General features: G+C 32.9%; 1 protein-coding gene across 4 annotated transcripts; it reads right to left on the bottom strand.

The window, feature by feature from the left end:
* Window positions 1–214: 214 nt before the first annotated feature.
* LOC111282250 (putative ubiquitin-conjugating enzyme E2 38) lies at window positions 215–4,421 on the bottom strand. Of its 4 annotated transcripts, none has more exons than XM_089760887.1 (8): window positions 4,380–4,421; window positions 3,741–3,822; window positions 3,024–3,161; window positions 2,337–2,918; window positions 2,185–2,248; window positions 1,671–1,810; window positions 1,247–1,558; window positions 215–753 (listed from the first exon to the last, which is right to left on the bottom strand). In XM_089760887.1, exons 3-8 carry the CDS (start codon window positions 3,141–3,143, stop codon window positions 499–501), a joined length of 1,473 nt encoding a protein of 490 aa, XP_089617013.1. In that variant the 5' UTR covers window positions 3,144–3,161; window positions 3,741–3,822; window positions 4,380–4,421; the 3' UTR covers window positions 215–498. The 4 variants fall into 4 exon arrangements, with proteins under 4 accessions (XP_089617013.1, XP_089617014.1, XP_022725993.2 ...); XM_089760888.1 differs by having other exon boundaries at window positions 3,741–3,812; XM_022870258.2 differs by lacking the exon at window positions 3,741–3,822 and having other exon boundaries at window positions 4,034–4,421.
* Window positions 4,422–14,065: the final 9,644 nt, after the last annotated feature.

Raw genomic sequence — 14,065 nt, 5'->3', positions numbered from 1 at the left:
TCTGTTATGATATACTAGAGTTGGAATCCTTTTGTTTAAAATTGCCTCAAGCTATACATATTACAATTGTGTTTTCTTCTGTTAAATTTAGGTGTAAATGGCTTTTAAAACAACAAATTTAGCCCACAATTAACCGCTAAGGGCCAGGAGTGAGACGAGATTTTGGAAATGCTGATGCATATGCTGCAAACGACATACAATTTACCTAACCATGTTGACTGGAAAGACAGAAATTATTACTCTTTAAGACCGGAAAAGAACCATGTTTAAACTCTTTGAATCATTCCGAGCCATTCCACTATACATAGTTAAACCTATATAGAATCCCAAGCAGCTTATATATACGGTAAGAAGTAGTAATAATGTAACTAAGTTTATTAAAAATGCGTTCACTAAAGCATTTGGAAGACAAGCTAAAAATGATCAACATTAGCTTTCCATAATGGCTTCACAATCCATCCCAACCTTCGCTTCACGTCCAACCAACTCCAAATGGTATCAACTGCCACAATTCTGAAACTGCTCACAGTCTGTTGACCCATTCTTCACAAACTCTTTGACCACTGCATTAATCATCTTTGACATTGTTCCTTTAAATGCCTCAGAGCTACTCTTTTCGATTTTATTAGTATCTGGAACACCGTCTTTAACTACAACAGACCCTACTGCAGCACCCTCTTTATATGCCTTACATGCCACAATAATGTCACGTGCACGGTTGCGAAAATGACCAGCAACAAAGTCCTCAAAGTGCTGTAGAGAAAAACACAGCTTATTAGACCAGGATATAAAATTGTAAAGTTTAGTAATTTACAGAACACTATGCCCCTATCAATTCCCATATCTGTATGGATACATGAATCTGTTCTTCTAACTCTGCATAGAAAGAAAACCTTGAGAGTGATGACAGCACAAAAAGGAGAGGAAAACAATCATATTTGACAAGCATGTCTGACAAAAGGCTGAGAACATAGCCAATAGGGTAATTACTTTGTTTCACTTGTGCTCATTGGCAAATCGTAATACAGAAAAGAGGGGATAGTCAAATTGTGTCAATGCATGAATGAAACAAAGAGGTCTATCATCAGCATACAAACTACATGAAAAGGAATGACAAGAGAATCCCATACAAATACAACAATATATTCTTGTGGCAACCATATTTTAGGGCAGCTTAACTAGGAAAAAAAAATTCATAAAAGGAAAAGACAAAAGAATAAACGATAAATTAGATAACCAAAGATACCTTCGGTGGTCTTCTTAGTGTGTAAATCATTGTCTTTAAGGATAGAATAAATACTTCCTCATTGTACTTCCTGGACCTCCTGTCACCCTCAGCCCCAACATACGAAGTTTCATACCCAGGCTCGTTAAAGAAGGGTCTAGCATTCAGTATCAGAGCTTGTATGGAAACCAAAACTTGCAGCATAGTTGATTTCCCTGGAACCCACATTTCAGTCTGTTGACCATGCCAGGTGCCCAAAAGACTTAGGCATACTTTACCACAGTCATACAAATTTGGATTTAACCGGAGGCCACCAGAATAGTAATAAACCATCTGATAAGAAATTCCATATATCCATTAAACATGATTAAAATAAGTTTATACATTAGAATACTCTAATATGGGCATTTTTTGGGAAACACAGACACACAAACACTGAACATACCGGAGGCTCATTGGGATATTTTGGAGGGAATAAACAATCAAAGACAAAAAGGCCATCATGATATGGAGTACCAGAGGGTCCTATAATGACAGCCCTTAAAAGATCCATCCTTGCTTCATAAACTCTCACGTATATTAGTTCTGTGAAAGAAGAGAGAGAGGGAACATGAGCCATTTAAACAAAATAATGCCAGGAGATAAGAAACAAAGAACAGTAATTTTCATACTTTAAAATCGTAGAATGCATTTTTAGAAGAGAAGGGAAAAATAAGAAGCTACAAGTCAGAAATCATTGCTGCTGTCCTACATAGTTTGACATGCATAATGTTAAAAATGTTACTCAGGTGAGGAATGTGCATATAATTGTATGACAGTAGTTAATGCTTGATAAAAGTAATTGCATGACCCCCCCCCCCCCCAAAAGAAAAAAGGACCTTCGATACTTAAAACTACTTATCAGGTAATGTCACAATGGCACTATATTCCAGAAAACATATTCATAAATCAGAACTAACCTGGTATATCCTTCTCCAGAATTTTCCACTCGTCTTGAATTCGCTTGGCCCACTCCTTTGGTTGCTATCAATAGAAAGTGCAAAATTCATATTAATATATTATATGAATAATGAAAAATTTAGCATGATAAAGAAACAAGAATCATCCTCACCTTCTCTCCTGATGAGGTCAAATTGCTGTAATGATGGTCTGAGAAATCATCCACAACATCAAAATGTCTGAAACTTTGATATCTTTGCATAACTCCATGTTCTTCATTTTCTTCTTTCTGATGAGACGCTGACTCCCTTGGGACCATTGAAATACTGGTAGAAGCTGACTTCACTTTACTATCAGCCAAATTTGATGTTGCCTTCTTGCTTTCAGCTGGAGAAGGGGCAGCTGAAGCAGCCAGGACTGGAGGCACATTTCCAATAGGAGCAGGGTCTTTCAACCATGGAATTGAAGCCTCCACCCCAGGAGGAAGATCCACATTATCAAAATGGGATTGCATAATAGAATAATCATCTTCATATAAGAAATCATGATTTTCACCACAATCAGAAACATCATCAGCATAGTCCTCATAGTCGTCATCACAATCCTCGTCATCATCATGATATGACGAGTCAGAGTTGGAACTATTGAGATTATTTGAATTGATTGATCCTGCAGTAGAACTCTTGAGAGGATTGTTACTGTCCTCAGATCCTGCTACACTAACGGAATTTCCCTGATAACTGGAAGAAGCATCCTGAAAAAAGGGGAAGGAATTCAATTAAAGGCCAGTTGATGATGGATAAATAAAAATCTGAGTTAAGGTAGCATGTAATTGCTTTTTAAAATCGTAAGCACATACCTTTACATGGTCTTCCCACTTCTTGTCATGGCATATTTTAGTCTTTCCTTTGCTATCCATGCCAGTTTTCTCATAACCAATCAAAACTGCTGTTGGATCTTCAACTTGTTCAATATCCATTGCATCACAAAGAAGAATCTAAACAACAAGATTGTTTCCTCAGCATATAGTTCCAAGGAAAATATTTAAGTAAGAACTTAAAGAGTTGCATATCAGAAGGCTCCAAAGACTGATTAAAATTGGAAAAAATAAAAGTTACATGAGCTTATGCTATTCATGTATGCATTGAAGTTTTGAGATGCTCTAATATGTAGCTGTGAAACGAATATTAAGGCTAACCGCCAAATGTATTACAACTTCAGAATAATATTAAGATTCAATTAATTGATACATATTGCTTTCATTGTGAAACGAACAAAATATTCAACTGCTCCAGGGGACAAAGGCAAAACAGAAACAAGCTATGCCGGCTTATTTATTTAAAATCCTGTCTACAACATGCTAGAATTATCACACAGCAAGTATCAAACTCCTTACTTTAGTCTTTGTTTCAGTACTAAAAAGGCAAGAAAACACTATAAACTCAAAGAAACTAAATTAGAAGGATACAATAAACTGCTTATGCTTCAAAAAGATTCACTTAAAACTATTATGGGGTGATTTCTTATTCTTTAAAGTCGGAAGTCCCAATTCTGCTGTGTCCAAAAGAACCAGTACCCCACAGCCTTGTTGTAACAGGCCCACTATAGCATCAAGTCCTGGCTTCAAAACCAAGAGTCCCTTCCCTTCCTTTTATTCGCTTCCGGTAAAAAAAAAAAAAAAAATCCCCAATCCCATCATTAAAAATAAATAAATGCATAAATCATAAAAATACATGGATGCAATGAGAATTTGCGCGAAAAAGAAAGCACAAAACGAATAATGAGCAAAATTGAAAACAATTTCGCAAGTCAAAATTAACCTAAGGGCCACAGAGAAACTGGAAAAGAAAGCAAAAGAAAAGTTCAAACCTTTTTTACTACAGTGATACTTATTTGCCTTTTTTTCTTTTTTTACCGACAACCCTTCTCTCTGAAGCAAACAGTAAGACCTCACTTTTCCCTCACTTTTCCAGTGGAGAGAATTTTCCGGGCAACCAAACACAGACTTAAAATGTTCGATATAATAATAATCAAAGAATTGCATATGAAGCTAATTTAGTAAATGATAGAGAAAAACAATAAAAAGAAAAGAACTCCGATCAGAAACCGACAATCAAATCAAAAGATCATTCATAGAAAAAAAAAACAAAACAAAACAAAATTCCTCCCATCATACTTTTGTTTAATTAAAACAAGGGAAAAAAAGAAGAAAAACCTGGTTTGGTTTCAGTCGCTTGGGGATCGAAGTGTCGTCTACAGGAAGATCCCCAAAAAGGACTAGCCCAACACATATATAGGGAACCAATTTTTTAGAGAGAGAAGCCTGATAAAAAGTTAGAGCGAGAAACCGTATGTGATTCTATTTAGGATTAGCCATCCAGGAGTGTTATAATAATAATTATAACAATAATATCAAGTTCAAGCCATGCTACTCGAACAATAGAAAAAGTAAAATTCTTTTCTTTTTTCGGGGTTCAGGGGAGGGGACGAGATCGAAAATTCGAAACCCTAATTCAGTTATTTTTTCTTTGTTTTTATTGTGAAAGGTCATTTTATAGATAAAAAAGAGTGTTCGAAAGAGTGCCTTTATTTTTTTAATTTATAATTTTGTATATTAAGGAGGGAAAGAAATCAGTTAATTATTTTTTTTTGACAAAAAAATTTAGAGATAGATTGTTCAGTATTTTAAATTAGAGTAAAATATATTTGACAACCTAGAAATCAACTAATTACGAGAGACGAGATCGAAAATTCGAAACCTTAATTCTTTTTTTTTTTTTTACTGTGAAAGGCCATTTTATAGAGAAAAAAAAAAGACTGTTTGGAAGAATGCTTTTATTTTTGTAATTTATAATTTTGTATATTGAGGAGAGAAAGAAATTAGCTAATTATTTTTTTTGACAAAAAAATTTAAAATAAATAAATTATTTAATCTTTCAAATCAGAGTATAATATACTGACAACTTAAAAATCAGCTAATTGTGAGAAATGAGATCAAAAATTCAAAACCTTAATTCAATTTATTTTTTTTTTACTGTAAAAAACCATTTTATAGAGAAAAAAAAATGTTTGGAAGAGTGCCTTTATTTTTGTAATTTATAAATTTATATATTGAAGAGGAAAAGAAATCAACTAATTATTATTTTTAATAAAAAAATTTAAAAATAAATAAATTGATCAATCCTCAAATCAAAATAAAATGTGACTGACAACTTATAAATCAACTAATTGCACACCCCATTAGGTAACTCTTCTGTCACACGCACAAAAGGAAGCATGAGACATGATAGTATGCGGTTGAAACCATACTTTTTTCCACGTGTCGATCTATATTTGTTTTTATCAAATATTGACCTATTATCGGTTTGGTTTTTAATATCTTGTGTTGGGTTTACACGTGGTTGATCACGGCTACTAAAACACAATAAATGTGGTGGAGTAGTAGAATACCAAAACTACCCTTGTGTTTCTTTCAATGTTTGGATGCGACAAGGACTTACATGTCCCATGCTGTTGAATCATCATGACGAGATCGAAAATTCAAAACCCTAATTCAATTTTTTTTTTTTCTGTGAAAGGCCATTTTATAGAGAAAAAAAAAAGAGTGTTAGGAAAAGTGCCTTTATTTTTGTAATTTATAATTTTGTATATTAAGAAGGGAAAGAAATAAGTTAATTATTTTTTTTGATAAAAAAATTCAAAGATAAATTGTTTAGTCTTTAAAATTATAGTAAAATATACTTGATAACCTAGAAATTTACTAATTACGGGAGACGAGATCGAAAATTTGAAACCCTAATTCAATTTTTTTTTTTTGTTGTGAAAGGTCATTTTATAGAGAAAAAAAAAGAGTGTTTGGAAGAGTGCATTTATTTTTGTAATTTATAATTTTGTATATTAATGAGGGAAAAAAATCAACTAATTATTTTTTTTGATAAAAAAATTCAAAGATAAATAGATTGTTCAGTCTTTCAAATCAAAGTAAAATGTACTTGACAACCTAGAAATCAGCTAATTGTAGGAGACGAGATCGAAAATTCGAAACCCTAATTCAGTAGTTTTTTTTTTTTTTTTTTTGTTGTGAAAGGTCATTTTATAGAGAAAAAAATGTTTGGAAGAGTGCTTTTATTTTTATAATTTATAAATTTGTATATTAAAGAGGAAAAGAAATCAATTAATTATTTTTTTTAATAAAAAAATTTAAAATTAAATAAATTATTCAATCCCTCAAATTAAAATAAAATGTGACAGACAACTTATAAATAAGCTAATTATACACCCCATAATGGTAACTCTTTCGTCGCACACACGAAGGGAAGCATGAGACATGATAGTATGCGACCGAAAGCATACTTTTTTCCACGTGTCGATCTATATTTGTTTTTATCAAATATTGACCTATTATCGATTTGGTTTTTAATATCTTGTGTTGGGTTTACATGTGGTTCATCACAGCTACTAGAAACGCAATAAATGTGGAGTAGTAGAATACCTAGACTACCTTTGTGTTTCTTTCAATGTTTGGATGTGACAAGGACTTACATGTCCCATGCTTTTGAATACATCAAAACCGTACATTTTGGAAGGGCCGCCAAATTTCAAGGTTTTAATTTTTTAAAGCCCATGTCAGTAAACGCTTTTATAATGGATATGATATTTCTTAATGCACGATAATATAATATAAAATAATTTTTAAATAATAAATATATTTTAAAAAATATTTTATATTTATTTATGTCGATATGATATAATTTATAATATATATATTGATATATTTAAATATATATAAGACATGAAAATCATATTTATATAAAATATATTATATGAATATTATATGAATATACGTTTAACATGTTACACAATATAAAAAATACATTTAATTTAATTTTATCATATAAATATATATTTAACGTATTTAATATGTTTAATATATTTTTATATTTAATTTAATTTAATATAAATATTTAAAAATTATTTTAATTTTTAATTTTTAATTATGATACATAATTAGTTATTCAATCTCATACAAAAATTATTTTAAATATTTAATTATGATACTTATTTAATAATTATTATAAAATTATTTTTATATTAATAATATAAATACAATATAAATAATAATATTAGTCTGATATATCATAATCTTGTTTTTTTAATCTTTAATAATTTATTATTTTGAATTTGATACTAAAAACTAATATAGTTATGTAATATATATATTAAAATTTATATATATATATATATTAAGTTCATATTTGGTACATAAGATTATAATATAATAAAATAAGATGATATTATAAATAAAATTAAATTATATAATGCCATTCTATCATATATTTAATGTGTGCAAGGATTAAGATACAATAATTTATTTATTGGTCAAAATTATTTTCTTAAATTTTATACAATTTTAAATTATTAATGTAATTTTTAAAGGTATAATAGAACATATAAATTTAATATCATAAATTAAAAATAATCTACTTCACTTTAGGAGGATCAAATCATCTTATACCAAGATGATAATAATCTTTCTTGTAATATTATCCTTTTTAATTATATACAAACTAAGTATAATATAAAATAATTATCACACTATTTTATCTATCATCCTATACACTAAACTTGACCTAAATGTATATTAAATGGGTATCAAATTTTTTTTATACTTTTTATTATGCCAGTACTTTAAAGGATTGAATTATTTTATACTAAGAGGATAATAATTTTTTTCGTAATCCTATCCCTTTCAATTAAATACAAATCAAAGATAATATAAAATGATTATCATACTATCTTATTCATCATTTTATACATTAAATATGACCTAAATGTATATTAATTGAGTATAAAATTTTTTTATACTTTTTAATATGTGAATACTTTTTTATATTATTAATATGCAAAGTCTATTAAGTTGTAATAATAAAAAATTTATAATTGTCTATTATTTTAGCATTGTTTATATATATATATATATATATATTCGTGTTACTCGTATTTATTCGTATATATTTATATTAGTCATGTCTTTTCGTATATATTCATATTATTTATGTTTGTTTGTGTCATATTTAAATGAATTAATTATACATGTGTTAGTCATATTGTGTCACTGTAACAAGTATAAAAAATATGTTGTGTTTATGTTTAGGATTTAAGTACGTTTTATAATTTATGTCGTATTCGTATTTTAATAATTTATATCATTACACGTGTCAAACACAATATGAAAACATAAATTGTCAGGTCCGATAGACACTATTAATGTATAAATGAGGATTGGTAGGAGGAGTTTTATGATTCGATGTTAATCAAATTAATTGACTAAATCAATTTAATTTGGTTAATCAGTCGATCATTAAATTAATTTCGATTGGTTAATAAAAATAATTTTGGAAAAATTTTGATTTTTGGTTAGTGTAGTTCAAAAATTGAATTAACCAAAATTTTAGCCAAAATATAATAAAATTAAAATAAAAAAATACATGAAATAAATTATTTTATTTTATAAGTTGTTAGAAGTTTTAATATAATACATTGGTATTTGAATATTTTATTAAATAATTTTATTTAATTTGTTTAAAATATGAAAACTTAAGAGTTTAAAATATAATTTAACTTAAATGTATTTATTATTCAATTAATCGAGAAATTACTTAACTGATTAAATTAAATTTGATTGATTAATTTTTAAAATTAATATTTTGATTCAATTAATAAAAATAAAATTAATTAATTTAATTTAAAATTAATCAAACCGAGGGAAAAATGATTCCACCATCGCCATTGAGCATTCATCTTAGTAGAAAAGGCATGTCATTATATTTTTTTTAACTTAAAACTAAAACTTTTTACTATAAGTTACATAATTTTATGATCCCCCACTATCTCAAATAATGAAAATTACCAATGACCCAAATCAAAAGAAAATAAACAATATCTTACTGTGTTAATGGTGGCCAAAAAAGGACGTAATGATAAATCAAGTACAATATTTTTTTAAATGTTACAAAAAATACTGATAATTAATATAACATATTTTTTTTGGTACAATAAAATAAGATTTTATTGGATTACATAAAATTAGTTATATTTTGAATAATATAATTTAAGAGTAAATGTTTATCTTTTTTTTTTCTTTATTCATTTTTGTAAATTTGGCATGTTTTAATATTACATATAATTTCGAGAGAAATTTATAAAAATATGTATCAAACGTTTAATTTAATGTTTGATATATAATTTTTCTATTCAAATAATAAAGTTTGCATATTTTATTTTTAAATAAAATTAAAAAAATATTTTATATGAAAAAAATAAGTTTAACAATCTTAAATATAATACAATGATATAATATGAATACAATATAAAAAAATCACAGGAATATGACACGACTTAAAATTTTGACAATAATTATTTATAAATTTTAAAAAATTAAAAATATGTATTTTATATTTTTATATTGATACAAATTATAATATATAATTTTATATAAAATATAAAATAAATATACAAATTTTAATATTTTACATGACTAAAATAAACCAATTACCTGAACTAAAAAATAATAATATATTCAAATGTTAATATGATTAAAAATTAAAAATATTAATTAAGATAAAAATAATCATGAAAATAAAAATATTTTGCTTTAATAACTTTTCAAAAAAAAATGACAATAGTACTATATTTTAAGGATAATGGTATTCAAATCAAATATTAATAGATAGCATGAAGGTGTTTTAGCCTTTTTGTAACTTTTTGGATGGGACTTCATAGTAGAATAGACTTTCATCATACGACAAAAGAGGAGATTACCTGGTTAGTAGGTTGCAAGTTTTAACTTTGAAAAGTGGGCAGGCGTGGTGTCACGGACTAAGCTTTCTTTTAACAAGCACTAGCCCGTGTGGCACTTGAATGGACGCTTTCACCCAAGTTAGCCTTCAATAGATCGATATCTGAACAAATAACCATAAACCATGGTTAGTCTTAAGCATTCACAATAAGGCACAATATATCGAGGTCAATCTCAAGCATACACACAACAAGACACATTCACATCGAGAAAGAAAGAAACGCATCGAGGCAACAATCGGGCATTCAATCGGGGTAAATTTTATTATAAACGAGAATCATACATCGGGACCTCCCACCATCACCAGGGCCAGGGGGCAGCCCTTGGTGGGTGGCCTAAGCTCATATAGCACCCGGTGAGACAACCCAACACTACGCTGCCGGCTCACCCCCCCTAAAGAGCCTTAGAACTTTTAGAGCTATGCTACCAGTAACCGTTACAATGTTTGAAATGGGGACACTTTTCCTAGCACAAGGGATCTACCCGGCCATGGCCCTATACATGGGTGGCTCATGGCAACCTAAGTTTCGGTCATGGCCCTATACAAGGGTGGCTCATGACATCCTCCCCCATCTATTCTATCGACGTCCTCGTCGACTTGCTGGCTTGGAATTCTTTAATCTTCTTTTAAAATCTCTAGAGGTCGTGTTCTCTCTCCCAGCTGGTTTCTTCTAGTCCTAAGCCCTCCCACTTCACTAAGTATTCCCGAACTAGTCTTCGAGATATCTTGGTTTCCCTGTCGGCTAAGATCTCTTCGACTCGATGCTCTGAGGGTGGCTTCATGGTGATGGCGGCTCTGGTTGGCTCCTTTCGACTAATATTTGTAGGATCTGCATGGAAAGGCTTCAGGTTGCTTACATAAAATACTGGGTGCACCTTCATCCACTTCGGTGGGTCGATTTTGTAAGAAGCGTTCCCCACCTTGGAAATGACCCTTACTGGCCCTTCATATTTACGCACCAGTCTACGATCTCTCTTTCTTAAGAACCTGATTTGTTCTGGAACTAGTTGGACCAGAACCAAATCACCAACTTGGAATTGCTGAGCTCTGTGATTCTTGTCTGCCCATTTCTTAATCCGTTTTGATGCCTTCTCCAGGTAAGCTTGTGCAATCTCTGTGTTTTGTTTCCACTCCTTGCTGAAGTTGAAAGCTCTGGGATTCTTTCCTTCATATTGTTCCAAGGAAGTGTGAGGTAACCTTGGTAGTTATTCGGTGACCACCTCAAATGGGCTCTTATTAGTGGAAGAGCTCTTGTTGGAATTAAAACAAAGTTGAGCAACGTCCAACAATGAAGGCCAGTCTTTTTGGTTGGCTTGGACAAAGTGCCTCAAATATTCCTCCAACAATCCATTGAAACGTTCCGTTTGGCCATCAGTCTGAGGATGGTAGCTCGAAGAGATGTTGAGTTGGGACCCCAAAATCTTAAAAAGTTCCCTCCAAAAAGACCCCGTGAATCTCGGATCTCTATCACTGACGATGTTTTGAGGGAGGCCCCAATATTTGACCACATGTTTGAACAATAGTCAAGCTGTGTCTTCTGCTGTACAATACTTATGAGCGGGGATGAATGTGGCATACTTAGAGAACCGATCAATTACCATCAAGATAGTTCCAAGATCCTCAACCTTGGGTAGGCTCGAAATGAAATTGAGGGAGATGCTTTCTCATGGTTTGGTGGGTATCGGTAATGGTTCCAGCATGCCCACAGGTTTTCTCTTTTCGACTTTGTCTTGTTGGCAAATGAGGCGAGTCTTCATGTAGTCCATCACATCTTGTCGCATGTGGAGCCAACAGTATCCCTATTTCAGTAACGCTAAAGTGCGTTGCCAGCCTGGGTGTCCCGCCCATGGGGTGTCATGGCATTCCCTCATCAGCATCTGTCTTAGCCCTCCTGCTCTTGGCACAAACACTCGAGGCCCCTTGGTCCACAAGACACCATTTTCTTGCCAGAAGTATTTGGACTCCCCTTCTTCCACTAGCTTCAAGATGGCACAGGCTTGCGGGTCTTTCCCTAGATGATCTCCAATCAACTTATGAATGTCCGTAGTGGCTCTACTAGTTGCCATTGGGGCCATTCTTCTGAGGGCCGTCGACTCTGGTCACTTGCTCAATGCATCCGTTACTTGATTTGTCTTTCCAGCGGTATGCTCAAGGTGAAAGTCGAACTCTGCTAAAAATTTCTGCCACCTAGCTTGTTTCACCGTAAGCCTTGGTTGGGTGAGAAAGTGGCTAATGACTGCATTGTCCATCTTCACGACAAAGTGTGAACCCAACAAGTAATGTCGTCAAGCCCTCAAGCAATAAACCACTGCCAGGAGCTCTTTTTTCTGGGTCGTATATTTTCTCTCCGCTTCGCTTAGCTTCCTGCTTTCAAATGCTGTCGGGTGATGTTGTTGTAAAAGCACACCTCCAATAGCAAAATCTGATGCATCCGTCTAAACTTCAAAGGCCTTTTCAACATCGGGGAGAGCTAAGATGGAATCTTTCATAATAGCATCTTTCAATCTCTCAAAGGCCTCTTGGCATTCGTTGGTCCAACACTATTTATGCTCCTTCTTTAATAACTCCGTGAGGGCCGTGGTCTTGTGAGAGTACCCTTCCACAAACCTTCTATAATAGTTGGCTAGTCCCAAAAATGAGTGGAGTTCACTAACATTCTTTGGTGTTATCCACTCCTTGATGGCCCTAACCTTTTCCATGTCCATTCGAATGTGGCCACGTTCAACAATGTGATCGAGAAAGTGGATTTGAGTCTGAGCAAACGTGCATTTCTCCCTTTTTACATATAACCGGTGGTCCTGCAGCCTTTTAAATACTCGGTATAGGTGTTCTTGATGTTCCTCCAAGGTGGAGCTGTACACCACTATATCGTCTAAATAAATGACTACAAATTCGTCAAGGTAGTCATGAAACACCTGATTCATCAATGTACAAAATGTGGCAGGAGTATTGGTCAATCCAAAGGGCATAACAAGAAATTCAAATGCGCCATATCGTGTTACACAAGTGGTCTTTGGCTCATCTCCCTCAACGATTCTGACCTGATGGTATCCAGATCTCAGGTCCAGTTTGGATAAGTACTTGGCCCGGCTCAATTGGTCAAATAAGTCTGCTATAAGCGAGATAAGATATTTGTTTCTTACGGTGACTTTGTTCAGGGCCCTGTAGTCAACACATAAGCACAAACTCCCATCATGCTTATTCTGAAATAGCACTGGCGCTCCGAAAAGAGCCTTTGATGGTCGGATAAACCCGGCTTGTAGAAGCTCATCTAACTGTTTTCTCAGCTCAACCAACTCTGGCAGGGCCATGCAATAGGGAGCTCTAGCAGGGGGTTTTGCTCCTGAGAAGAGCTCAATTTCATGGTCCACTACTCGTCGAGGGGGTAGAACCTTGGGCAATATCTCTGGCATCACCTCTCCGAATTCTTCCAACACTCTCTTCACGCCATCGGGTATTGATTCTACTTTCGACCCTTCTTTGTAGATCGGTATGGCCATAAAAGAGGGCTCCCCTCTTTTTACCCCTTTCTTGAATTGCAAAGCCGAAATCATTTTCTTCCCACTCTTTGGCAAGATATTGGCTGGCACCACACATGGGTGTTCCCCTAAAAACAACAAGCAGCTAGCAGCGGGGATAGGGATCGCCTGAGCCAATGTCATGAAGTCCAATCCGAGAACGACATCAAAGTCATCCATAGGGGAGACTGTGAAGTCTACCTTCCCTTCCCATGGCCCCAATCGGGTTGTCACACTTTTAGAGCTTCCACTGATCGTAAAGGCTGGTAAATTGACCACCTTCATTCGTCCACAGTCTTTACTAATCTGAAGACCACACATTTTTGCTTCCTCTGGTGTGATGAAAGTGTCGGTTGCACCAGTATCCACCATGGCCTTGGTGGCTTTCTCATTGATCGTCAAGTTCACGTACATCAAACCTCTACTTTGCTCTTTCTTTATAGTGTTCAATTGGGTGCGAAGGGCACTGAGGAACCTTATTGAGCCCATCCTGGCTGGCTCCTCTTCAGCTTCTTCAACGCTCT

Source organism: Durio zibethinus, chromosome 5, assembly GCF_047325235.1.
Source record: "Durio zibethinus cultivar Kanyao isolate XHJ-2024 chromosome 5, ASM4732523v1, whole genome shotgun sequence".
NCBI classification, from domain to species: Eukaryota; Viridiplantae; Streptophyta; class Magnoliopsida; order Malvales; family Malvaceae; genus Durio; species Durio zibethinus.
The sequence above is the reverse complement of the archived record's forward strand: the minus strand, read 5'-3'. Positions and strand labels throughout refer to the sequence as shown.

What these genes read in the sequence shown, in the direction of transcription:
- LOC111282250 (XM_022870258.2), bottom strand. Translation starts at nt 3,143, where the DNA reads ATGGATATTGAACAAGTTGAAGATCCAACAGCAGTTTTGATTGGTTAT. An exon ending in AATATCCCAATGAGCCTCCG is followed by an intron (nt 1,559 to 1,670) that starts GTATGTTCAGTG and finishes ATTTCTTATCAG; the next exon opens with ATGGTTTATTACTATTCTGG. An exon ending in CACTAAGAAGACCACCGAAG is followed by an intron (nt 754 to 1,246) that starts GTATCTTTGGTT and finishes TTTTCTCTACAG; the next exon opens with CACTTTGAGGACTTTGTTGC.